The 27185-nt window shown below is 45.7% G+C and overlaps 1 protein-coding gene across 3 annotated transcripts in view; it reads right to left on the bottom strand.

The window, feature by feature from the left end:
- The window catches only part of LOC124799268 (RNA-binding protein 25), a 196125-nt gene that overhangs the window by 113985 nt on the left and 54955 nt on the right, over positions 1-27185 (bottom strand). For all 3 annotated transcript variants that reach the window (XM_047262832.1, XM_047262833.1, XM_047262834.1), the window contains 5 exons: positions 20628-20728; positions 20499-20542; positions 8405-8660; positions 7792-7929; positions 4594-4791 (listed from right to left, as the gene is read on the bottom strand). In XM_047262832.1, coding sequence (XP_047118788.1) covers positions 4594-4791; positions 7792-7929; positions 8405-8660; positions 20499-20542; positions 20628-20728 — 737 coding nt within the window. The remainder of the gene's footprint in view (positions 1-4593; positions 4792-7791; positions 7930-8404; positions 8661-20498; positions 20543-20627; positions 20729-27185) is intronic.

The raw sequence follows: 27185 nt of genomic DNA, 5'->3' as shown, positions 1-27185 counted from the left end.
CACAGTGCTCTTTCTTTAAGATCTCTCAATAACTATCTGCATTGACTACACCACCCCAGAGCAGAAAATTGACAATCAAAACATTCTGCCTACCCCAGAGCACAGTGTAAATAATTTACGGTATGAAATTGTTTGCTGAAACTTCAGTTTCTAGGGGGAAACTTAATGCCTCTGTTCCAAACACTGTTTTGTTATGGAGTGATATGAGCAACCCATGTTTTGTCAACAATGACAGTTTGGCTCAAAAACTTACTCCCTTCAACACAATATGTCAGGATGAATAGTCACTGCATTGGCTAACACTTGTTTTTGTGCAACTTGGTCAGCATTTCTGGAACCCAATGTGTGTACAACTTCCGAAAACCTATGCATTGCAGCTCCCGGGGGTTTCACGGCATCACAGTGTGGGCGTTGCAATGATTTGAGAAAATAATATGGTTTATTTACTTTCTGAGTAAAGGAATAATGTACCTCTAGCTGGCTAGCAAGTAGGTGTTATTGCTACGGAAGCATGGCAGATGGCAATCTAATCACACTAGGTGACGCTTTTGTTTTTAACAGTAACAATAGTCTGAAGGTTAATTTTCTTGAATGCATATCATTGTTGTTTTTTCTTCTGTGATTTGTGTTTATCTACATGGACAATTTTTTACATATAAGGACGAAATGTGATACTTAAAATCTATCATGCAGTTCTAAAGACACGAGTAAATGGAAGTGCAGAAAGTATGACAACAGTTGGTTGAACTACTGTTGGACATTAAGAATGACCACAGCATGTCATTTGTTCAAAAAGCATGAGCTGCTAAAAGTATACTTCCTAATACAATTAAACTACGATCTTACTAAGTTGCTTGCCATGTAGCAGAGATTGAGAAACCTTACATCACGGCAGACAACCTTTTTTAATCAGATGCTCTAGACGTGATACCTATTATGATATGCAAGTCAGGTTCCACGCAACTGACAAGTATATGTTAGTAAGACAACACTACCAGTCATTGAATCAATATGGCTAATAACATTAATTATCAGTTAGTTAATGTAATCAAAGGTAATGGTGATATTGTTATTCAGTTGGATGAAGCTACAGACAACTACGATGGTGCACGTCTAATTTGATATGTGTAGTTTATACATGACAACAAATTTCATGAAAATCTTCTTTTCTGCAGAAAAAGATCTCTTTAAACAAAAGCAAAAGACCTCTTTCAAATACCACACTCTTTTGTGGAAGAAAAGAACATTAACTGAGAAAATTATATAGGGTGTGTATATCTAGATGTCTAGTACGGCTGGCTGTTACAGTGAAATGCAAGCTCTGACCTGTAAAGAGGCTCCTCATACTACTTGGACAAACTATTTTATTAATTGAGAAGTACTGGCATTAAGCAGCATGAGTCCTGCCCTTCATGAGATTGAAGAGGCAAACTTTATTAAACATCAGCCACTTAAGTTGTTTTCTGAAAAATGTGCACTGATACGGGGGCTGAGCACAATTCCCTAATTTATTAAAGTACCTCTCACTGGCTTTCAGGGGGAGGGGGAATGTCTTGATAAAGGGTGTGTATAAACTTAGCAATAAACTTGGGTCTCACATTGCTCAAGAGAAACATTTGAGTTCCAAGATCAGTGAGTGACTTTACTTTTAACCTGGCATTATCTTTGCGAAATATTTGAGGAATTCAGTTCACTGAATGTACCCCTTCAACATTCTGCAAATTTCAGCCTTCAGAAAGTAACAACAATTAGATAAGAAACAGATGGATGATAGAAATACACATTACATTTTCGCTTCTCTTCCCGTGGTTTTTGGAGACAATGACATTCAGCTGAATGAAAAATCGAAGAATGTTTTGTGGATCCACAGAATTCGGTGATAAATTTCTGAAGTATTTTCCATAAGAAGTTAATCAACACAGCTAGATCAAATATCTTTTCAGAACAGGACATCCCTCAACATTTTCATTATCTGTTTGTACCAAAGTGACCTACGTGATATGTTTAATGAAGAAACAAAACATTGTGTGTCTTCGAATAAAAAGATTTCAATAAAATAAATACAAACATGTTTCCCTTGCTTTCTCTAAATGATGAGAATGCTACTTGGAGTATGGCTCCTCAGACACCATATTTGATCTAGAAATTTACTTTCATTAGTATCAACCTGTGGAAGCCATTACAAGGGAGGCTAACAAACATAATTTTTATCTATGTCAGAGCTATTACAGTTTCTGGCTGCAGTCTGTTTTTTCATCTCACCACAAAACTTTGATTACTGAAAATACACTTTTGAGAGATGCATTATAATCTGAAACAGCAACAAAATTTCAACCAAGCTTCTAATACATTTCAGACATATTCACGAATTGTAAAAATAAGTAAAAAAATTCCTGCACTTTTACAGCGACACTACAATTTGATTTCATATTCCACTCCAGCAATTTCTCTTCGCTGTATTTACTTACACAACAGAACTCTTCAAACAATTCTCCCTCAACTACACTAAAGTTCATGACATTAGAGTTTACAAAACTATACAATTTGGAGCACTGATCAAGATTTAGAACAATCTACGCCACTACATAAAGAAGTTCCAGAAATGGTTCAGACCATTCACGAATATAGTCAATGCAGGTATCGTAGAAAACTGTGGTGACATTTGACTGATGTGTCCTTAGCCTCTCACTTTCCAATTCATGTAACTGCTGTTTTACTGCATTATCAAAAATTTCTGGGATTTTTTGGCTTCTAATTTGTTGAGCAGTGTTTATTTAGTAAAATGTAAACTTCCATAGTTGGAAACATCACAATAGAATGTTCCGGGCTATTACGCCGTAGTCAAATGGATTTCACATTTAACCCCAACATTTCGTCCCCATTTGTGGAGGACATTTTCAAGGGGTATCGTAGCTTCGCAGAGTGTACAATTCACACCCTGACTCACTACTGACTGCGAAAAATTCTATTTACGAGTGGTTCCGCGCAGTGAGATGACATCACGTTTTGAATACCCGAGCACAATTGGCCTTGTCAATGATAAAAACAGCAGACAACGGTAGCCGGCAATGGCCAATTGTGCTCAGATATTCATGTTATGTCATGCCACTGTGCAGAGGCGCACAAACGTGATTTTCCTGCAGTCAGCAGGGAGCCAGGGTGTGAATCGGACAGTCAAAGAAGCTACTACCCCCCCTTGAAAATGTCCTCGCAGATGGAACAAAACAATGGGTTTAAATATGAAATTCACTCAACTGCGGCATAATAGCCCAAAACACTTAACCATGGTGTTTATTTTGTATGCAACTGTTATAACAGTCATTTTTAATCCACGGAATACTTTTGGAGAAACCACTCAGGGACTGAAGGATGATGATGATGATGATGATGATGATGATGATGATGGACAATGGCTATTCAGGAAAAAAAAAATCCTCAGTGTGATTGGACACACAACACAGGACAGGAGGTAGGATTTTAGTGCTCGAAAACATCAATCACTCTTTTGAAATATGGTACAACAGATGAGCATAAATTTTACTATAATGAAATTCCCTTCATTATACTTCAGTGAACTTTCAGAACAATTTTAGGTTTTCAACATGTGCAGCTTAAATTAAGGAATGCTGATAAACTTTTACCAAATATGAGCTGTATATCAATGAGTAAGCCATCTCCAACAGTTTGGACAGAATTGTGCACACTCTGGATATCTTCAGCTTACTAAATAATTTTCACTCATTTCTTGCAACTTATAAAAGGATTGTTTTTAACATTCCTTCTCTTTCCTCCATGATTTGTGTGTGTGTTGCTAGCCAAAATTGCTACTACCTTCTCATGAGGTCAAACTTTCCCAACACCTCTAAGAAATATGAAGTCAAATGTGCTGCACTTCAACACCAAAGTTCACTAACTCCAACATTCTCACTATGATGGCTTTATCTGGATGGGAGAATCTAACCACTAAAAGGGCCAGCTGGAAGAATCCACTTTCACTAAAATAAAATGTGCTTCTTTTAGTTCCTTCATTATCTGATCCGTAACAAATGGTGCAAACACATTCACAACGATTGATTTGGTTTTTGGTTGCGAGTGTGAGAATTTCTTGTTGAACAGTGGTGCAGTCCATGGACTTGGCTCTGTGTGTAATGCAAATGTGTCTTTTTTGCGCCGAAAGTTTCTTAGCCATGAGTGGTAACTACACTGGTAACATAACCAACATGAACAAACAATAGTATCAAATCATTTTGAAATCCCGGATGCCAATGGTTTGTGTTTAAAGCCTGCACTGACTGGCTACCGTAACTTTTGAGGAATTATTTTTGTCAGAGTTTTTTATATCACCTAAAATCTAAATATTCCTTTCTAGCCATTTGTTCTGTATCTCAAAGTACTCAGTGTAGTCCTCTCTATCATCTGTATAACTAAGACGCTAATAGTTTAAGACACTCTGTAAACATAATACATGAGTAAACATTAAGCTGAAAATGTCTTACCTCTAGTTATACACCAAAGCTCAAAAAAGGAAAGGTCATATCCCTTAACATTACTAAAATTTTTCAGCCGAATCATGTAAAGTTGAAAATATCTTACCAGCTTTTGCTCTGTCCGCCTTCGCAGATGAAGCTGCATAGTTATTCATATCTGTTTCATAATCTTCCATTATAAGTTTTATTCTCTCCAGAGCAGATTTATCAGTTTGTTTCATGTTGTCATCCATATAGTCCTCTTCATCCTCTGGTGTTTCATCTTGCAATGGGGACTTCCCTTTTATCTTCTTTCGCTTTTCAGCTGAAATTATTTAACAAAACAGCCAGAATAACCAACAGATTTTCAAACAGAAAAGCTCCAGTGCATTTTGCCATAACATATATAATTTTTAAAAAAAAGGATCTAACAAAAAAGTAAATTTACCAATAAATTCAACTTTCCCAATGCTCAATGTCCACCATGCTTTAGCTACTTTTAAATAATACTTAAGATTTACAATGCTGGTGTTTGTTACTCGTTTAGGGCTTTATGCTTGAAACTATGACCACATGTGCAAGGAAACACACACACACACACACACACACACACACACACACACACAGAGCAACATACAGGTCAGCTACAGTGATAGTACGATGTAGACAGAGAGAGAGAGAGAGAGAGAGAGAGAGAGAGAGAGAGAGAGAGAGAGAGAGATATATATATATATAAATCACGTGTGCGTGCTAGTTAGCTCTGGAGGAGGACACTGTCCAAACTAGATGTAAAAATCCTTGGGTCTTGCAATCCAACTGCCCACATCATGTAATCTACACCCACCTTTACAAATTGGCAGAGTATCCAATGAAGATGTCAGTAAATTTGGAGAACAAGAGATAACAAGTTTCTAATAAGAAATATATCTCACAGGAAGGCAAATTGTAGTGTTACAACATACCACATTTTAAGTCTTATAAGGCATTACGTACTGTTAGACACACCTTAATTTTCAAGCTTTTTTTTAAAAAAAATAACATTTTTGCTATTTTTATTATTAGACTGCAAAGACAGACTAAAAAAAATCTTAGCTTATAACACCAAAGTGACCTTCAAAATTCCTGAAAATCATCATCTGAACTTCCTTCTTCTTCTTCTTCTTCTTCTTCTTCTTCTTTTCCTCCTCCTCCTCACCACCACCACCACCACCACCACCACCACCACAGCTGTCCTCTCCATATATAAGATGGTCTTCACTGCCATCGAGAGCATCACTTATCCAGAATGAGATTTTCACTCTGCAGCGGAGTGTGTGCCGATATGAAACTTCCTGGCAGATTAAAACTGTGGCCCGACCATCTTGGTCGGGCACACAGTTTTAATCTGCCAGGAAGTTTCAGTATCACTTATGCCGCACTTCTTGGAACATTTAAAATAATGCCTTCTCTCATCTAGACCACAACTGTTTTATCCACTGCCACACTTGTTTGACTGTAGATCATTCTAAAGCTCCCTTTGGCATGAAATAATGTTGGTTTTCACCCTTCATCCATTTGCTTCATTCCTCCCCATAACTCATGTTCGTTGTGCTGGTGCACTGCTATTGCCAGTTCAATCCACTGTTGCCAGATAGAGATATGTTTCCCATGGCATCAAATATATGGCCATTTTTAAAACTGGTGCAAAATTTAAATCACACACTGGACATTTTTATATTAATTTCGAGTACAGATGCACCTGAATTTTGGAGGCAATTTTTCAAAGAAAAAAGTGTATCTTATAGTCCGTAAAATATGGCAGAGCATGGTACACAGGAACAAAATTCTACAAAAATAGCACGACTAACAAACTATGTAATTATCCATGACAGATCTTGTTGAAGTCCATTGCTGTTGTTTTCTTGTAACTATCTTTATACCAAATAATTCTTACTCAAGTGAGATTTAACAAAAAAAACAACTTAATGAAACCATGAGAAAAAGCGGAAGTCTGTTTCAGTTGCAGTTGACCTGGATGGAAAACAGGAGGTGTCATTAGAGACTTTACAAACGTATTAATAAACATAAATTCAACTGGAAAATTTAATGTCAGCTGAGAAAGAAGAATCCTATTTCTGAAAAGATCCAAAAATGAAAATTTTGGATTTTACGTCATTAAAAACAAGTCAGGAAAACTGGTCTGAATACAATATTGGAAAAACTTGGTATTCAATTACAGGTAGTAGTTCATATAGTCCAAATTAAAGTGTTGCATAATGTAGTTAAATGAAAGTTTCTGATATTGAACTAATAAGAAATATAATGTGAACTCTGTTGTTTTTGCAAACTTACTGAATTAATGAGAGGGACAAGAGAAAAGAGCTTTTTTCTCTCCTTAAGAATCAGAATTTCAGCAGCACCTTAGCTTTAATGTGTTGTCAGAATGAAAAAAAGTAAAATACGAATTGAATTAGGCAAAGGATCAATCTTGCCTGAGAAGGCGGACATAGAAACAGAGAAGTTTGGGTGCACAATCAATTCTGGACACCGATACAATGCAAAAACATTATATGGGTTTATTTGCAGTCATTATTTGCACAGTCCAGTTGGTAAGTTGACCTTTTCTTGTGAGGGTATTCAATGACCTTTCCTTACAAACTCACATGCTTCACTAGGACAATGTTACATATCTTCCTACAATTTCTTTCTCATACATATTCTGGACAACCATCAGACTATCAAATATGGTATGAGAGCAGTGGTAGGTGTTAAGTACATCATAACAAGTTTCTGTGACATCTATAAAAAAACAGATGTCCACCTTCTCAGGCAAGATTGATCCCTTTGCCTAATTCAATTGGTATTTTACTTTTTTTCATTCTGACAACATATTAAAGCTAAGGTGCTGCTGATATTCTGATTCATACGGAGAGAAAAAAGCTCTCTTATCTTGTCCCTCTCATTAATTCAGCAACAGAACAGAGTTCACATTATATTTCTTATTAGTTCAATATCAAAGCTACCCTAGTGACATAATATTCTACTTGACTGACACACACACACACACACACACACACACACACACACACACACACACACACACACACACACGAGAGGGGGGAGGGGGAATTAATTTTGAAACCCATTAATGATCAGCTTATTATTTTCATGAAACATATTGGTGCCATTCAGAATATGTAAGCTACTTTGCCATCCTAATCTATGATTTAGGATTAGATTACAAATTCAGACCTGCCACCACAGGTAACAAGTCAATTTACAGTATTCCAGATGAGCGATTTACTTTTTTTGCTATTGTTACTGCCTTTTAACTATAAGCTATTACCTTTGTATTCATCAAGAACAGTTTTTGTTTTTGCATCAACTTTGACCACCAACTTTTTTCCACCGATCTCCATGTCATGAAGTAAGCGAATTGCTCTCAAGCCAGCATCTGGACTCCCAAACTCACAAAATCCAAAGGCTGAAAATTGAAATAAATTTTTATACACAATAATGAATAAAAACACCAACTGTATTATAAAGAAAATTTACTTGAGAAACAGTAAAATTACAACAAGACAGAATAACTAGCCCATATTTACCTCCAGGACATAAAACTGTAAACCTTTTTTCAGAACTGTTGGTTCTTCCCCAAAGGAGAACTGAGGAATAGGTTTGGAAAGGAGGGTATGGTCCCTCAGACCCCAGTTTGAGAGGGACTCACCTGTTGTGAGGACAAAGGGACATGAAGTTGAGGAAGGTGTTTGAGATAAAACTATTTCCTCTCTGATGGAAAAACTACCAGTTCCCAAAGCAAGGAAGATATTTTTTGCTTTCAAATGTGTCTATCAGCAGTACTGGAACTCTGCCTTCGAAATGAAAGTACCAGTCAGTGACACTGTCTCCTTGTAATTTTGCAAAAAGTGTCATACAATTTGATGCTGAACCACCATTACCTTGCACTCTCTTCCATGAGACAACATGTCCACATGCAGCCAGAATGTGCCTTATCATTGCATCTGGAGCTCTTTCAGTTATGTTTCCCACAAATACTGTAACAGGTGGACCAGATGGTTCACTCTGTCTTTTGGTGAATGAAGCAGGTCGAACAGTTGTCGGTGCAGCATGATGTGTCACAGTTGGTTGCTGTGGTGGTCTGTACGTTCTTATTGGTGGCGCTGGCATTGGAGGCATTGGTGGTGCAGCCAACATCTAAAGTAAACAAAAATTCAAAAATTAATCAAGGCGTATATTACGATGATTTAAAACTAGTTATAGCTCCATACACAACCAGAACACACTTCATGTGACCTTGACTACTTCTACACTACTCATTTTTCAAACTTCTTGTATATTTTCATCTTGCTTCTTCTACATTTACACATATAGTCCACAAGCTATTACACAATATGTGTCAGAGGGCAATTCAAACCAATACTGATGATTTTTTGTCCTATTCCACTCACACTTGGAGTAAGGGTGCACACAATATAATTTCTTTCCTGGATATCTCAAGCCCTAAGTATCATGCAGAATGGAGGTTGCAGATCTGCTGTACAGACTCCTTCAAATACCAGTTCATCGAACAGTATTAACTAGTTCAACGAACAGTATTAAACAAGAATTTTGTCTACTCTCTTTTAAAGGCTACTGTATTTAATGTTTGCATGCAGCCGTGTTAAACTTGTCAAAAGTTGCCAGCATTTTGACAAGTAACACCATCAGTTCCAAGGCATAACCTGCAGCCCAACCTCCTAATGTTACACAATTTAAACTCATATGGGAAGGGAGCAGCACACTTGCAGACCATGTAAGAGGCCACGCAGATAGATGAAATAACACAGGGTGTCCAGGCTAGAGGTATACAAAAACATTTGTTTATATTTCAGTACATGTTAATTTTCATAGCTTTATTTGTTCAATGTTGTGTACAGGAACTAAACATTTTTATGCATGTTAGTACAGTTATTTGAGGGCAGATTTTGTAGCTTGACAGATATCAAAACAGTACTTCATTTCCTGCCACATGTTCATGCGCTCGACAGGTGTTATGACCTCTACTGCAGCAAAGACCCGTTGTTTCAACGTTACCAGATCTCATACCATTGCTCTGTAAACGATGTCCTTGATAAACCCCCATACACTGGTATCTTAGATTGGGAGACCAAGGGGAATGGAGAAATGTGGTAACAGGCCCATGATAGTGGGGTGTAGCACCATCCTGCTGGAAAACCATGTCAGGAGACACCAGTGGAACTGCATAGTTTTCCAACATATTGAGATCAATCCACACAGTAACTGTTGGTGTGCCTCTTTCATACTCAATCAATTCTCCTGGAGTCTCACTTCCCCCATATTCAACAGTTATGTTGGTTAACTTTGCCACAGACATGGAAGTTAGATTCATCACTGAACAGCACTGAATTGAGGTAGTAGTTTTCTTATCTATATGACGCAACAGTTCAACAGCAAAATCACATTGCCTGCATTAGGTCTCATGCTTAATGTGATGCAGTAGCTCGAGTTTGTTGAGCACACAAGCGAAGATGTTTATACACAAAGTTGTACATCAATGAATGGGGGACATCTAGTTCCCTACTAGCTTGTCTAAATAGATTTACATGGGCTTCTAGAGAATGTTTCAAGCCCATGTTCCACAGTCTCTTCATTCACTCGTGTTTCAGTATTTCTTCCAACATTTGAAATCAAGCTTCCCATTTCTCAAAGAGTTTTGTCCCACTGATGAGTGGACTTACATGAGGGAGGATGCACATTCCACTCTCTTCTTGCACACTGCTGAACATGCGTTACAGATTTACATTCTACTAATCAAGCGCACATGGCAGCTTTTGTCATGGAATCAACATAGTATCTGTCAGGAGTACGTCTGCCAGCTCCAGGGTGAACATTTGTGTGCATGCTCCATACGACCAAGTGCTGTTCATCTAACGGTAAGGATCACATATTAGAGTGTGTCTATCAACCTAGTATTACCCAACAGCATAAAATACAGAATTCTTAGATTACGCGCATTTGTTTGCTTATACTTCTTGTCCTGACACCCTGTATAACACTGGTGCCACTGTCTGCCAAAGGTAACTACCACTAAGATGTATCAACATTACACAACGAGTGGTGAGAGACAGGTTGGCGGAATGAGAGAAGGGGGTGACACGGGCTAATGGGGTGTAAAGAGAGCTTATCTGCAATCTGCAGTGAGAGGAGACATACCAGCATCCCCCCCCCCCCCCCACACACACACTCACACTCACACACACACACACACACACACAAAAATTAAGTGCAAAGAAAGTTGCAGAGTAAAAAATGCCTTTGTGCTTGCGAGATTTTTAATAGTGACAGGTAAAGGGCAAAAAGCATACTACACATCAGTTGGAATGGCAGTAATAACAAAACAAGGTAAGATAAATAACCAGGACAGCAAGCATATGGGGCCACACGTGTCCCCCGAGGCACTGCACATGATGGGAGCTGTTCTTCCCACAGCCATCTCACTCCTGATCCATTACAGCTACATGGTCAAGCCACCTGGCAAAGGGAGGTCTCCCAGACACAGCCTGTAGTGGGACCCCCACAGAAAGACAACTGGGAAGGCATAATGACTAACATCAGAAAGGTTATGAGTATCAGATATCACAGGTGACAAGAGTAACATTGATCAACAGCCTGCAAACTGGTCACTGAGTCAGTACCAATTAAAATTCAGTCAATAGCACAGAACATATGGCTCTGTAAATGGCTATTAGTTCTACCATAAAAACACTACATGTTCCCAACCATAAAAGCTGTTCATGACCAGTGGGAGATGTAAAAGTATATTCCGTCCTATCCATAGTTTTAGAATAAATGAGCACCCACCATGATACTCCTAAAGAAGAGAGGAACGGACAGCGAATGGTCATGGGGGTGACAAACTTTTATGTCCCCTAAACAGACCAGTCCTGATCTGTGTACTAACCAAGGAGGCTGTGCAGGCAAACAAGAGAGAGTTGGGTTGTTTTGGGGGAGGAGACCAGACAGCGAGGTCATCGGTCTCATCGGGTTAGGAAGGGAAGTCAGCCATGGCCTTTCAAAGGAACCATCCCGGCATTTGCCTGGAGCAATTTAGGGAAATCACGGAAAACCTAAATCAGGATGGCCGGATACGGGATTGAACCATCGTCCTCCCGAATGCGAGTCCAGTGTGCTAGCCACCTCGCTCGGTACGCAAACAAGAGAGACACGTTCTAAAGAGGGTAGGCGGAAATCCCAGAAGAGGACCTCGAGGTGCATTCAAAATAATAATCCCACATGAGGTGGGCTCAGTGCCACCTGTATGCAAAAATTTGGATGATGGTGGCACTTCAGTAAGCAGACTATCTATGGGATCAGTCTGTAACACGCCAGTAGCCGGCCTTACACCACAATTATGGATTGGGTCTAGCAATTTCAAAACTGAGCCATAAACCTGACAACCATAGTCCAAAGGGGACACGACCAAGGTCCGGTACATACAGAGGAGAGCAGCACGATTGCATTGTTCTCATCTCAGTGTAAATAAGTGACTTGCCTGGAGGCAAATAAATGTTACAAATGGTGAGAGCAGTGTGGTTTGCACTCTTACTGGGACTTCTTTCAATATCATACAAAAGCGAATATATTCACTGACGTCTGAGCAAGCTGATTTACAGACCCCTATAGATGCTCTCTCAGGGCCTGTAAGATTCCAACAGGACGCATGGTTATCTTGAAGAGTTTGAGAATCATCATCAGTTGTTTGTGTTTCTTCGAGAGCAACACAGTTTTCAGAACATGAGGAAATTAGTAGAGTAGTTCCCAGTGGGTGACAGTAATATCCAATGCCTTTTGATTGGATTGTCGTGTTGAGGCTGTCCTGGTTAAGCATGAAGCGGCCAGGAGGATAAGTCATTTCCCAGAATCAGTATCTGTCACTAGTGGGGATGGCACAACATCAATGAAGAATGGTTTGGAGTCTGACAGTGTGGAGGGATCTGGCATCTGTGGCGAAGTCACCAGGGCAGCCTTCGCCAGAGGTTTTTCCCTTTTTAATTTTCACAACTTTTGGCAGTTGATATCCTTGTGAGGACTTACCACTGTGGGGTGAATGAATGGGAAAATGGTGGGAAACATGAGAGACCACAGCCCGCTGTTCGTTCAGCCACTGGCCAATATCGGGCCTCTGATCCGTAGATTTCAGGTGAGGGGATCTGAGAGGGAGCCCTGTCACTGATAGATGATGGAGGAGGAAGTCATACACCAGGTACTGCTGCTGAGATTGGATATAATCAATCACTTCTTCCAAGCTTCAAAATCTGAGATATGATCTTTGACCCTCAGTTCTTGAATTTTGCATTCCTCAAGCAGGTTAGCACACTTCGAGGATTGTGGAGAGTGGTAGTGCACACGATGAATTTTGTGAAGCGGCTTGGTCACAGTCACCATGAATCAGGTCGTGTGTGCACTTAAAATACATACTCCTGAAGTGGTGGCACTTAAAACGCCAAATGTGATATGGGTAACATAGTTTCACATCGCACCATGAACACATGATTTTTCCACTTTCCTGGAAGTGAATCCCATCAAAAGTGAGAATGAATGCATCACTGTCTTCCTTGCTGTCTGGCAGTCTTCGATTTATATAATGTACAAAGTTGATCCCCCACATTCAAAGTGTTCACATAGTTCCTTGTCTGTATACATCCTTAAGTCCTAGTGAAAAATTTCTCTCTGTAACATGTTGACATTATAATGGAGAATGACTTTGACAGGTACATCAACAAGACGCTTAGATGAGAGTGACACTGGGGACTGCATAGAATTTTTTTAAAGATGGAATTACTTCAAGATTTGCTCAGGGAAGAGAGTTGCCTAAAGATGTTTAAAAAAAGGGGGAAAGAGGGGGGGGGGGGGGGGGGGGGAAGCAGAAACTGCGAGGATAACTGTCCATAATTTGTTTATTTTCTTTCCCTTCCATGATATAGCCAAGGAGGTAAAGTTCCCAAGGTTATAACAATTGGCACTAAATTGTCATCATTGTGAAGAGACTGCCAGAGCCTTGCAGTAACCAGCTGATAACTTTGGCCAAATATCTGCAATGACGCCGCCTACTGCAAACAAGGGCTCTCCATACAGGCATCAACCAGCAAGAGCAAAGACCACCTTGTATGATGGCCAGTACCCAGAGAGCCAGTGTCATGAACTGGTGAAGCACCTACTCCTTGGCATGTACGAGGAGTTGGCAGTACGGGGAGTAGGCAGCATGAGGAGTTGGCAGTACAGGCATCAAGTGTGCGAACCCTGTGTGGATAACCAACTATCACTGTGTAGGTACTTGAAGGCCACCCCACATGAGCTAGCTACTATATTGGGTAATGGGCAAGACTCCCAATATGGTGAATGCAAGCTGTAAAAAATTATGGAAAAAGCAAATGTCCAACTTGCTTGTGTTGATGAAGATAAATTAACTAAAACATATGAGGTAAAAAAGGAACAAAATGGAAGAAGTCAAAATAGACATCCAGTGAGTGAGCTGGATTGTCAGCAGGGAATCTGTACTATAAAGATGTCAGAGAAAGGTAAAATCAAAGAAAAATAGCAGTGCACACGGAAGGAATTAGTACTGCAATGACTTGGAACCCCATATTCATCATGCATGTACACAAAAGTGTTGTTAGCCCTGTGGAGAGGGAGAGTGTAGGGGGTATACATGCCAAAGAGGTAGATGGGATGCAAGAGGGTGGGGGTCCAGCGGGTGTACATGAGGAACAGTCAATGGGGTATAAGAGGGAGTGGGTGCAGGGGAGTGTACATGGTAGACGGGGTAATGAGGGTTTGGGAGCAGATAGGGACAATGTTAGAGAAGTTGGGGGGAGGTCAGATGGGGCGGGGGGAGGGATAAGAGGTGAGCTAGAGTGATGGGCAGAGGGGGAGGGGCGGGGGGAGGGATAAGTGGTGAGCTAGAGTGAGGGGCAGAGAGGGGAGGGGTGGGGGAGAGGTGCGGGTGGGCAGGGGGAGAGGTGGGGGTGGGTAGGGGGGGAGAGGTGCGGGTGGGCAGGCGGGCAGAGTTGCGGGTGAGCAGGGGGGCAGAGTTGCGGGTGGGCAGGGGGGCAGAGGTGCGGGTGGGCAGGGGGGCAGAGTTGCGGGTGGGCAGGGGGGCAGAGTTGCGGGTGGGCAGGGGGGCAGAGTTGCGGGTGGGCAGGGGGGCAGAGTTGCGGGGGGGCAGAGTTGCGGGGGGGCAGAGTTGCGGGTGGGCTGAGGGGCAGGGGGGCAGAGTTGCGGGTGGGCTGAGGGGCAGGGGGGCAGAGTTGCGGGTGGGCAGGGGGGCAGAGTTGCGGGTGGGCAGGGGGGCAGGGGGGCAGGGGGGCAGGGGGGCAGAGGTGCGGGTGGGCAGAGGTGCGGGTGGGCTGAGGGGCGGGGGGGCAGAGGTGCTGGGGGGCAGGGGGGCAGAAATGCGGGGGGGCAGGGGGGCAGAAATGCGGGGGGGCTGGGGGGCAGAAATGCGGGGGGGCTGGGGGGCAGAAATGCGGGGGGGCTGGGGGCAGGGGGAGGGGGGAGAGGTGCGCGTGGGCAGGGGGAGGGGGGAGAGGTGCGGGTGGGCAGCGGGAGGGGGGAGAGGTGCGGGTGGGCAGCGGGAGGGGGGAGAGGTGCGGGTGGGCAGCGGGAGGGGGGAGAGGTGCGGGTGGGCAGGCGGGTGAGGTGCGGGTGCGCAGGGGGGAGAGGTGCGGGTGGGCAGGGGGGAGAGGTGCGGGTGCGCAGGGGGGAGAGGTGCGGGTGCGCAGGGGGGAGAGGTGCGGGTGCGCAGGGGGGAGAGGTGCGGGTGGGCAGGGGGGAGAGGTGCGGGTGCGCAGGGGGGAGAGGTGCGGGTGCGCAGGGGGGAGAGGTGCGGGTGCGCAGGGGGGAGAGGTGCGGGTGCGCAGGGGGGAGAGGTGCGGGTGCGCAGGGGGGAGAGGTGCGGGTGCGCAGGGGGGAGAGGTGCGGGTGCGCAGGGGGGAGAGGTGCGGGTGCGCAGGGGGGAGAGGTGCGGGTGGGAAGGGGGGGAGAGGTGCGGGTGGGAAGGGGGGAGAGGTGCGGGTGCGCATGGGGGAGAGGTGCGGGTGCGCAGGGGGGAGAGGTGCGGGTGCGCAGGGGGGAGAGGTGCGGGTGCGCAGGGGGGAGAGCTGCGGGTGGGCAGGGGGGAGTGGCAAGGAGCAAGGGGGTAGGAGGGGGGTAGAGGAGTGGAGGGGGTAGAGGAGTGGAGGAGGTAGAAGAGTGGAGGGGGTAGAGGGGCGGAGGGGGTAGAGGGGCGGAGGGGGTAGAGGGGCGGAGGGGGTAGAGGGGCGGAGGGGGTAGAGGGGCGGAGGGGGTAGAGGGGCGGAGGGGGTAGAGGGGCGGAGGGGGTAGAGGGGCGGAGGGGGTAGAGGGGCGGAGGGGGTGGAGGGCGGAGGGGGTGGAGGGCGTAGAGGGGTGGAGGGCGTAGAGGGGTGGAGGGCGTAGAGGGGTGGAGGGCGTAGAGGGGTGGAGGGCGTAGAGGGGTGGAGGGCGTAGAGGGGTGGAGGGCGTAGAGGGGTGGAGGGCGTAGAGGGGTGGAGGGCGTAGAGGGGTGGAGGGCGTAGAGGGGTGGAGGGCGTAGAGGGGTGGAGGGCGTAGAGGGGTGGAGGGCGTAGAGGGGTGGAGGGCGTAGAGGGGTGGAGGGCGTAGAGGGGTGGAGGGCGTAGAGGGGTGGAGGGCGTAGAGGGGTGGAGGGCGTAGAGGGGTGGAGGGCGTAGAGGGGTGGAGGGCGTAGAGGGGTGGAGGGCGTAGAGGGGTGGAGGGCGTAGAGGGGTGGAGGGCGTAGAGGGGTGGAGGGCGTAGAGGGGTGGAGGGCGTAGAGGGGTGGAGGGCGTAGAGGGGTGGAGGGCGTAGAGGGGTGGAGGGCGTAGAGGGGTGGAGGGCGTAGAGGGGTGGAGGGCGTAGAGGGGTGGAGGGCGTAGAGGGGTGGAGGGCGTAGAGGGGTGGAGGGCGTAGAGGGGTGGAGGGCGTAGAGGGGTGGAGGGCGTAGAGGGGTGGAGGGCGTAGAGGGGTGGAGGGCGTAGAGGGGTGGAGGGCGTAGAGGGGTGGAGGGCGTAGAGGGGTGGAGGGCGTAGAGGGGTGGAGGGCGTAGAGGGGTGGAGGGCGTAGAGGGGTGGAGGGCGTAGAGGGGTGGAGGGCGTAGAGGGGTGGAGGGCGTAGAGGGGTGGAGGGCGTAGAGGGGTGGAGGGCGTAGAGGGGTGGAGGGCGTAGAGGGGTGGAGGGCGTAGAGGGGTGGAGGGCGTAGAGGGGTGGAGGGCGCAGAGGGGTGGAGGGCGCAGAGGGGTGGAGGGCGCAGAGGGGTGGAGGGCGCAGAGGGGTGGAGGGCGCAGAGGGGTGGAGGGCGCAGAGGGGTGGAGGGCGCAGAGGGGTGGAGGGCGCAGAGGGGTGGAGGGCGCAGAGGGGTGGAGGGCGCAGAGGGGTGGAGGGCGCAGAGGGGTGGAGGGCGCAGAGGGGCGGAGGGCGCAGAGGGGCGGAGGGCGCAGAGGGGCGGAGGGCGCAGAGGGGCGGAGGGCGCAGAGGGGCGGAGGGCGCAGAGGGGCGGAGGGCGCAGAGGGGCGGAGGGCGCAGAGGGGCGGAGGGCGCAGAGGGGCGGAGGGCGCAGAGGGGCGGAGGGCGCAGAGGGGCGGAGGGCGCAGAGGGGCGGAGGGCGCAGAGGGGCGGAGGGCGCAGAGGGGCGGAGGGCGCAGAGGGGCGGAGGGCGCAGAGGGGCGGAGGGCGCAGAGGGGCGGAGGGCGCAGAGGGGCGGAGGGCGCAGAGGGGCGGAGGGCGCAGAGGGGCGGAGGGCGCAGAGGGGCGGAGGGCGCAGAGGGGCGGAGGGCGCAGAGGGGCGGAGGGCGCAGAGGGGCGGAGGGCGCAGAGGGGCGGAGGGCGCAGAGGGGCGGAGGGCGCAGAGGGGCGGAGGGCGCAGAGGGGCGGAGGGCGCAGAGGGGCGGAGGGCGCAGAGGGGCGGAGGGCGCAGAGGGGCGGAGGGCGCAGAGGGGCGGAGGGCGCAGAGGGGCGGAGGGCGCAGAGGGGCGGAGGGCGCAGAGGGGCGGAGGGCGCAGAGGGGCGGAGGGCGCAGAGGGGCGGAGGGCGTAGAGGGGCGGAGGGCGTAGAGGGGCGGAGGGCGTAGAGGGGCGGAGGGCGTAGAGGGGCGGAGGGCGTAGAGGGGCGGAGGGCGTAGAGGGGCGGAGGGCGTAGAGGGGCGGAGGGCGTAGAGGGGCGGAGGGCGTAGAGGGGCGGAGGGCGTAGAGGGGTGGAGGGCGTAGAGGGGTGGAGGGCGTAGAGGGGTGGAGGGCGTAGAGGGGTGGAGGGCGTAGAGGGGTGGAGGGCGTAGAGGGGTGGAGGGCGTAGAGGGGTGGAGGGCGTAGAGGGGTGGAGGGCGTAGAGGGGTGGAGGGCGTAGAGGGGTGGAGGGCGTAGAGGGGTGGAGGGCGTAGAGGGGTGGAGGGCGTAGAGGGGTGGAGGGCGTAGAGGGGGGAGTGGTATAGTGGTAGAGGGGGAGGGGTAGAGGTAGAGGGGTAGAGGTAGAGGGGTAGAGGTAGAGGGGTAGAGGTAGAGGGGTAGAGGTAGAGGGGGGAGGTAGAGGGGGGAGGTAGAGGGGGGGAGGTAGAGAGGGGGAGGTAGAGAGGGGGAGGTAGAGAGGGGGAGGTAGAGGGGAGAGGTAGAGGGGGAGGGGTAGAGCGGGAGGGGTAGAGGAAGGGGTTAGAGCGGGAGGGGTAGAGGAAGGGGTTAGAGGGGGAGGGGGAGAGTGTAGGACAAGGGAGAGGGGGAGAGTGGAAGAGGGCAAGGGTTTGGGGGGAGAGGGTGTGGGGGGGAGTGGGTGTGGAGGGGAGAGGGTGTGGAGAGGGGATATGGGGTGGGTTAGAGGGGAGATGGGGTGGGGTAGGGGGGAGATGGGGTGAGGTAGGGGGGAGATGGGGTGAGGTAGGGGGGAGATGGGGTGAGGTAGGGGGGAGATGGGGTGAGGTAGGGGGGAGATGGGGTGAGGTAGGGGGGAGATGGGGTGAGGTAGGGGGGAGATGGGGTGAGGTAGAGGGGAGATGGGGTGGGGTAAAGGGGAGATGGTGTGGGGTAGAGGGGAGATGGTGTGGGGTAGAGGGGAGATGGTGTGGGGTAGAGGGGAGATGGTGTGGTGTCGAGGGGAGATGGGGTGGTGTAGAGGGGAGATGGGGTGGTGTAGAGGGGAGAGGTGATGGGGTGGAGGGGAGAGGTGTGGGGTGGAGGGGAGAGGGTGTGGGGTGGAGTGGAGAGGGTGTGGGGTGGAGTGGCGAGGGTGTGGGGTGGAGTGGAGAGGGTGTGGGGTGGAGTGGAGAGGGTGTGGGGTAGAGGGGAGTTGGGGTGAGGTAGAGGCGAGAGGGGGTGGGGTGAAGTGGAGAGGGGGTGGGGTGGAGGTGAGTTGGTGTGGGGTAGAGGGGAGAGGGGGTAGAGGGGAGAGGGGGTAGAGGGGGGAGGGGGTAGAGGGGAGAGGGGGGTAGAGGGGAGAGGGGGTGGGGTGGAGTGGACAGGGGGTGGGGTGGAGGGGAGTTTGGGGTGGGGTGGAGGGGAGCTAGGGTGGAGGGGAGGAGAGCTGGGGTGGAGGGGAGGAGAGCTGGGGTGGAGGGGAGGAGAGCTGCGGTGGAGGGGAGGAGAGCTGGGGTGGAGGGGAGGAGAGCTGGGGTGGAGGGGAGGAGAGCTGGGGTGGAGGGGAGGAGAGCTGGGGTGGAGGGGAGGAGAGCTGGGGTGGAGGGGAGGAGAGCTGGGGTGGTGGGGGAGGAGAGCTGGGGTGGAGGGGAGGAGGAGAGGGGAGCTCAGATGGGGTGGAGGGGAGGGGATCTGAGATGTGGTGGAGGGGAGGGGAGCTGGGATGGGGTGGAGGGGAGGGTGAATGGGGTGGTGGGGAGGGGAGATGTGGGGGAGGGAAGGGTGGATGGGGTGGGGGTTGGAGAGAGGGGAGTTGGGGTGGGGGTTGGAGAGAGCGGAAAGGGTGTGGGGGTTGGAGAGAGTGGAGAGGGTGTGGGGGTTGGAGAGAGCGGAAAGGGTGTGGGGGTTGGAGAGAGCGGAGAGGGTGTGGGGGTTTGAGAGAGGGGAGAGGGTGTGGGGGTTGGAGAGAGCGGAAAGGGTGTTGGGATTGGAGAGAGTGGTGGTGAGGTGGGGGTTGGGGAGAGCGGATAGGGGGTGGGTTGGGGAGAGCGGAGAGGGGTAGCAGGTGGTTAGAGTGGAGAGGGGTAGCAGGTGGTTAGAGTGGAGAGGGGTAGCAGGTGGTTAGAGTGGAGAGGGGTAGCAGGTGGTTAGAGTGGAGAGGGGTAGCAGGTGGTTAGAGTGGAGAGGGGTAGCAGGTGGTTAGAGTGGAGAGGGGTAGCAGGTGGTTAGAGTGGAGAGGGGTAGCAGGTGGTTAGAGTGGAGAGGGGTACCAGGTGGGGAGAGTGGAGAGGAGTACCAGGTGGGGAGAGGTAGGAGGTGGGGAGAGGTAGGAGGTGGGGAGAGGTAGGAGGTGGGGAGAGGTAGGAGGTGGGGAGAGGTAGGAGGTGGGGAGAGGTAGGAGGTGGGGAGAGGTAGGAGGTGGGGAGAGTGGAGTGAGGTAGGAGGTGGGGAGAGTGGAGTGAGGTAGGAGGTGGGGAGAGTGGAGTGAGGTAGGAGGTGGGGAGAGTGGAGAGAGGTAGGAGGTGGGGAGAGTGGAGAGAGGTAGGAGGTGGGGAGAGTGGGGAGGGGGAGAGGCAGTGGAGAGGGGATGGAGAGGGTGGAGGGAGTGGATGGAGAGAGAGAGAGAGAGAGAGAGAGGGGGGGGGGGGGGTGGCTGCTTGAAGTTTCAGAGTTTTTTTTGTCTATATGTAGCTGATGAGTAATGCCATATTCACAAGAATTTCTAGTGTGAATATCAATATACAGTATGATTCACAATTAATTGGCAACAATATTACACAATGTCTCAATAATATTACTGAAACAAATTCTGTAAAAATGACCGTTTCCTTCAGGTAGTACTATCTACATGGCAGAAACATAAATCAAGTATCAATTTGGCAGAAACATAAATCAGTCTTACATGAGGTGGCATAGGCATCACAGCAGGCATTAGCGGCGGTGGACCTAGAACAAAAATGATCTCTCTTATTGCATTCTATCATCCAGTAATAGATTGTTCTACAGTAAAAAATGAAGAGAATATACAAACCTCCTATAGGCATATAGGGCATGGCCATTGCAGGTGCCATTGGCGGGATCCCAGGCACCATGGGTGGGCGCCCCGGATACGACATCACCATGAACCCAACACTACAATAAATGAAATAAAATTTTGTTATAATTAAGATATAAAGACATAAAATATGTAATCTGATTAATTAAAATGCTTGCTGCAACATTCAATCAATCTTGTCAAATGCTCTTTGGAAATAATACCATTGACTCCCAATAACCATGCGTGATGCCAACAATAACAAACACTTATTAATAGTAAACCAAATAAACCATAATGGTGACATGAGTATTTTTAACAAAAATTAATTCTTGTAAACAATTAATCAAATATCTGAATCACTTTCAGCAAAATAATTTATCCTTAGCTCATTAAAAGATTACAATGAAAATGTCAGTGCTCTTGGATAACAATGAATGGATAGTGTGTTTGAAAGTGGGGAGGGGGGAGGGTGAGGAGGAAGATTGCTTGAACAGCAATTCTATGTAACTAACATAAAGCAGCACTAAAGTTGCCTAGAAACGTTTAATCCATTCAAACTCCAGTTCTCAAATCATCTAGCAGAATTATTCCGTTTACGTATTTTAGAATTAACCATCTTGAGAGAGCATTGTCAAAAGAAAAAAAAACTGTACATAAATTTACACAAGTGGTGAATACTATACAAGATAAATATCTGCTTCTTTGTAACATTGTATGTTCTGGAAATTTTTTGCCAGAATATCATAAAATAAATAAAAGAAGCATTTAATTTATAGAACTGAATGAAGGGTCCACATATAAAATGTGTCAAGTTGCAAAACTATCCTCTCAAGAGAAATACATAGCTCAACAAAAAAAGTTAAACTCCCATAAGATGTGTCAATGTAACTTTGAATGGCAATTTTCTGCGACAGGTAGAACAGCCACCAGAGGTCATTAGTATTGTTCATGTTTACTGTTATTACCAGGCTTGGTAAGACATATAAGGGACGCTGACAGATGTTAAGTGATCCCTGTGAAAGACATGGAGATGCTTCTTACTCTTGAGAGACAGCATTATCAGCATCTGACAATTTGAAAGGGTTCTCACTGTGGGTCTCCAGGTGGCCAGATAGTCGAATCATGCAATATCCAGATTTTTGGGGCACTCAGATATCACAGTGGCCTACTCTTTAGGATTCAGACTGACCACCAGAAGGGGGATCACTGTATTGTGCACCAAGCACATCATACTACTACTCATGTACACCTGTCATTTGAGACCAAGTAATGGACTGCCTTGAATATTCTGTGTCATCCTTCACCATTAGTCAGAGACTAGCAGCAGCCAGACTTAGCAATTAGGTCCCTGTGTAACTTAACAGCAACATCACAACACAAATGGTTGCCTTTGGAATGGTGCCATGACTGGGAAGCATGGACTGATGAATGGTGTCACATTGTGTTCAGTAAGTGAATATGGCAGAAACCTGGAAAGAAGTGCCATTGTTCCAATGATTTGGAGAGGCACAGTAGTGTTATTCTAGTTTCCATGGCTTGTAGAGCCATCAGGTATGAATTCAGGTCACAGATAGTAGTGATGAAGGGAACTCTGATGGCACAATGGTATTAGCACTCAAATGAAGTATCGTAGTGCCATTTTTCAACAGGACAGTGCTGATCCACACACAGCATGCACATCTATGAACTGTGTGTGATGTTGAGATACTTCCATGACCAGCAAGAGCCCCTCATATGCCCCCTATAGGATGTGTGGGGCTAGTTCAGATGTCAGAACAGTCCCAGTACCATTATCTAGGACCAGTTACAATAGTTGTGGGACAGCTTGTATCAAGAGAGGATACAATGGCTTTATGATACTCTTCCCAACTGAATCAACGCACGCATCCACGCCAGACAATGTGCAATGTCATACTCATAAGAAAGGTAATACTCTCAAGTTCTTTGTAAATACAACCTGCATTTTGTAATCACTGAAATAACATCACAAACCCTCTCAAACTGTGAAGTTTTTCTTCTTCCACTTCTTCCTCCTCTTCTGATTACTTCAAATTTTTTGTCAGGACTTTTTTTTCAGATATTCCAAGCACCTGACTGACAATATAGCACTGTTTCACAATATATGGTTCCAACATGTAAACTCAAATCTGAATACGTATTTAAATGACTTGATACCAAATTAAGCCACCAATGAATATTCAGCATTCAGAAGAGAAGCATCTGTTTAGCAACTGTAGAATCAAGAATAATATAGGCAAGCTAACAGGCACACACATGCGAAAAACCAAACGTTAAATCTCAAGAATTTAAAATATTTTCAAGCTGCTCTCTTCATTAGAAGAAATGGATAAGTAGAAAGGTAAAGTAGGATAAGTAGAAAGGAAAAGTAATGACCAAAAATTCCTGAAAGGAAAGTAGAAGTTGTCCCAAACCAAGTGACGAGAGAGAGACCAGATGCAATAGAGAACTTAAAAGCAACAGTGGACTAACAACTAACAGACAAATTCTGTATTACTTATAATGAGCTGCAAGCAATCAAAACATGAGAGCTAAACATGAAATAAGAGTAGAAAAGTAGAAACAAAAGTTACACAAACCTATTTTTAAAAAAAAGGTATGAAAGAGATGGAGAGAAGGCAATGAATTGGGAGAAAAAGGAAATTTGTCTACTGTTTCATAGCTTGATCCTCATTTCCTTCTTATCCCTTTCGCGTGGTGAAGAAACACCTTCACAAGTTTGATAAGTGCCCTCGTCTTATTAGTTCATATATTTCTCCCTCAGTGTCATGTAAGTAATAGAGATCAGAAATGAGCTGTGTATACTCGCTTTAAACTAGTCAGCGAATCCTGCGATGTCATCTCCAAACTCGACGTCTCCATGTGCCATGAACTCTACTCTTGAGCCTTCACCACCACCAACTTGTTACCGGAGTCTTTGTTGGGTACAAGTGCACTTGACTCACTTACAAAGGGAGTGAGTACATGAGTTTGCAAACATAACCACAGACTCGCATCATTCTCACTACACACGCAACCATTTTGAAAGAAATTTCTGTCATTACACTGTACATTGCTATTCATTTATTTCATGCACTCAAGTTTTCAGCTTCACAGCCATTCTCAAATGAAAGCTGAAATGCCACAAAATGTCGATCTGCCCAAATGACAGAAACAAGTTATATACCAATAAAATCAACTGATCAGTTAGCAGTGAATATTGTTCTGTTTATACAAACATTTATACAGATTAAACTTTTTTGATGACTGCTGTAAATTTATTGTAATATTTAATATATATTCAGAGAATGTGTAACAATTACACTGAATACATTCGGGGCATTGCCAAGTATATAACAACAGTACCAGAAAACATGATATGAGGATGAACTTCAATCACTAAACGGTTATTAGTTATTGAAATAAATTACAGAAATGAATGATAAGCTACACAACTTGCCGTTAGCCCATAAATAAAGTTGCTACAGCTGAATGAATACAGAAATAGTGCTCTTTTTTGTTGTAGGGATATAACAGTGACATTGCTCCTTTTTTTGTTTTCTAATGGCGGGGGGTGAAATAAACAAGAATACAACCATTTTAATTGCACTGGACGGCATTTGTATGTTCTTCATCTGGAGCTTGAATTACAGTATGAAACTTATTCCACATATCATCCCTCCTCTTATGGAAGACACCTGCAAATGTGTACTTTGCATCAATTAATTTTCATCTTACACCCTCCACAGTCTCAGAAAACACAGCTTCATTAAAGCCATCTGATCCCGATAAACAGTCATTTCATTTTGGCAGTGTTACTATACAGCAGCAAGATCATTTACTCATCTTCCATACTAACAGCAAATCACTAGTAACATTACACTCCTGCATGCTTCAATGAGAGAGAACAAGTCTAGGAGTACAAAGTGATCATAGTGCCACAATTCACAGACTCATCACCCTCGCGGAGCTACAATGAAGTGACCATAGTGCCACAATTCACAGACTCATCACCCTCGCGGAGCTACAATGGGAACACAAGCAGACAGCTAGAGCTGATATAACAGCTGTGCCTTGATTTGTGAAGTACGTTACCCAAATGTCAGACTCTTACTCACTCCGTTTCTGATCCCAAGTAAGTAAATGCTACACACACACACACACACACACACACACACACACACACAGGCATGTATGTGCACCCAGCAGGGCACACGTGCACTGGTAAATGTTATGAATACAGTGTGTTATCAGTGAAATATTATAACGAAAACCAGTTTTTATGCAAAAGCTGTGAGAGTTAATTTTCTTTTAAAACCGATTTCTCAGTTACTCACGAAAATTATTTCATAAAAGAAGTCAGCAAATTACTTAAAATGTTATGCACACTATATGAACTCTAATGACAGCTAGGAGGAAAAGCTAGTTTATGCACAACTTAATATGGTACTAACATGCAGTACAGTCACCTACTATAAAATTCCAACTTTTAAGAATGTTTGCAATAAAATTCATAAGTTTTGAGCATGGCGTTAGATTAATTAGTAATGACATGCCCTATGAGGACAGAATTACTGGAAGAGCATCAAGCCTACAGTTATAGAACATAAGAGCAAAAGTAATCGGATATTAATAAAAGAAAAATGAGAAACCATTACAATTCAACATCCTACCAGCAATGAGGTTATAGCCTGAGTGCAGCCTCAAATGGACAAGAAGGGAGCGAAGACAACACAAGTGGAGGCCTAAGAAGGTAATAGAAGAGTAGGAAACATTTAAGAATGTAGGTCACTCAGTGTTCTAGTTACAAATTTCTTTAAACTTCTTCAAATTTAAATTGATGATGCAACTTTCCACTAATATCATCACTCACCAGTACAGAAGAAACCTCATGTAACAGTTTCCTTATATCTCTTCAATCGCTGCCCATAGTTCTCACAATTCTCAAGACTTGACACACCTGCTCACTGTTCCTCCACATCACTTTCACCTTTTTTCCCCTGTACCATGCACACTTTGGATAAGATTATTAGGCACCTAATATGATGGTTGATTCTCGATGAATTTTTTGAATTGTATTTGTCAAAAATCTTTTTACTGATTATTTGTAGCTGTCATAAGTGATAGTGTGATAATGCTATGCCTAGGACTGTTGGGCAAACCTTTTGGAATGACTACATGAGAGAAAATAAAGTGGTTTTTTTTCCCCTCTCTCCAGGTAAGACTATTAAGCCTAGCAGTGCCCTTGCTGTTTTGCATGGATAGCATTTGAATCTACAAGACTTCATAAACAAAAAAATTAATTCAACACTACATGTAAAGCTTTTAGATCTGTTCTGGAAACTGAGCTACTCACAGCTTGTTAAAGAAAGATAAAAGTGGATCAAAATTAGAGAGAATCCATTCCAAATCCCCAAATGAAATATTCACCATGTAAAACATTCTACTGGAGTCTCACGAACTGCAACATTGCAAACCCAAGCAACTGTGCACTCTTCATAAATAACTTTTTGATGCATTTTGTATAGTTACCATCTAAACTGCTTCTTTTGTAATTGAATTCTGAGCCTTCATCTCTTCGCTGTAGTTCTTATGTTTTCAACCTTCATATGCAAATATGGACACCAATTCTAGGAAGTCACACACTTGTATTAACCCAACAACAATTTTACCTATTCCTTGCCCACATACATGGTTTTTGAATCTTTTCTTGTGAAAATATGTATTATCAAGCACAACAAATTTACAGTGTTTTTTCCAAAGATTGCATCACTTAATACCTTCACAAAAATCGGTAAACTGTAACTAACACATCAGACTTCAAACACTGGCCAGTTTTGGTGGTTTTGCGGTGCTAAATACAATATTCATAATTATAATTGACAATACTTTGAACTGTGAGACTGCAATATCTTGTGGTTGAGAATCCACTTGGAAATCCCACAATAACTAACTGCACAGAATGGCTTTCAAATCAAAGGAATTAGAGTCTGTGTCCCCTCCACCAGAGTACAATCTACCTTCCCATTAGTTAAATACTTATTATTTTATGGTTGGTGTTTGGCTACTGATTACATTTCAGCTGTATGCAATTCTGAAATTAAAGGGCTTTGAGTGGGAAAAATTGCAATAAATGTACTTGTGAAGCTGTTACTTCTTCAGTGGTGCTTAGTTTTCATTCCACATGTAAAGCATTTATCATCCAACCATTTCATTTGGAGGCAATATACTGACTGCTATTATCAAAGAGATATTTATCAGCTTTAACAAACACACATTGCAGCTCCAGAATACTTCAAAAAAAATCCATTAACATACAACTACACAACACATCACTGCGCATAAAACATTCTAATATGATGAAAGCTGGAAATTGCTACATTGACAGAAGGTGCCACTGTAGCAAATATGTGACAGTACCCATCTCCATATGTAAGTTATTGGTACACTCAAATATTTTTAATAGTATATAAATAATATGGATGAAAGTAAAACAATAAATGTCCCCTTTCTACACTAACACTTTTAAGTTGGTTACAAATACATCCAAGGTAT

This window comes from Schistocerca piceifrons, chromosome 5 (assembly GCF_021461385.2).
Source record: "Schistocerca piceifrons isolate TAMUIC-IGC-003096 chromosome 5, iqSchPice1.1, whole genome shotgun sequence".
Lineage (NCBI taxonomy): Eukaryota > Metazoa > Arthropoda > Insecta > Orthoptera > Acrididae > Schistocerca > Schistocerca piceifrons.
Note: the sequence above shows the minus strand (reverse complement) of the source record. Positions and strands in the feature narration are given on the sequence as shown.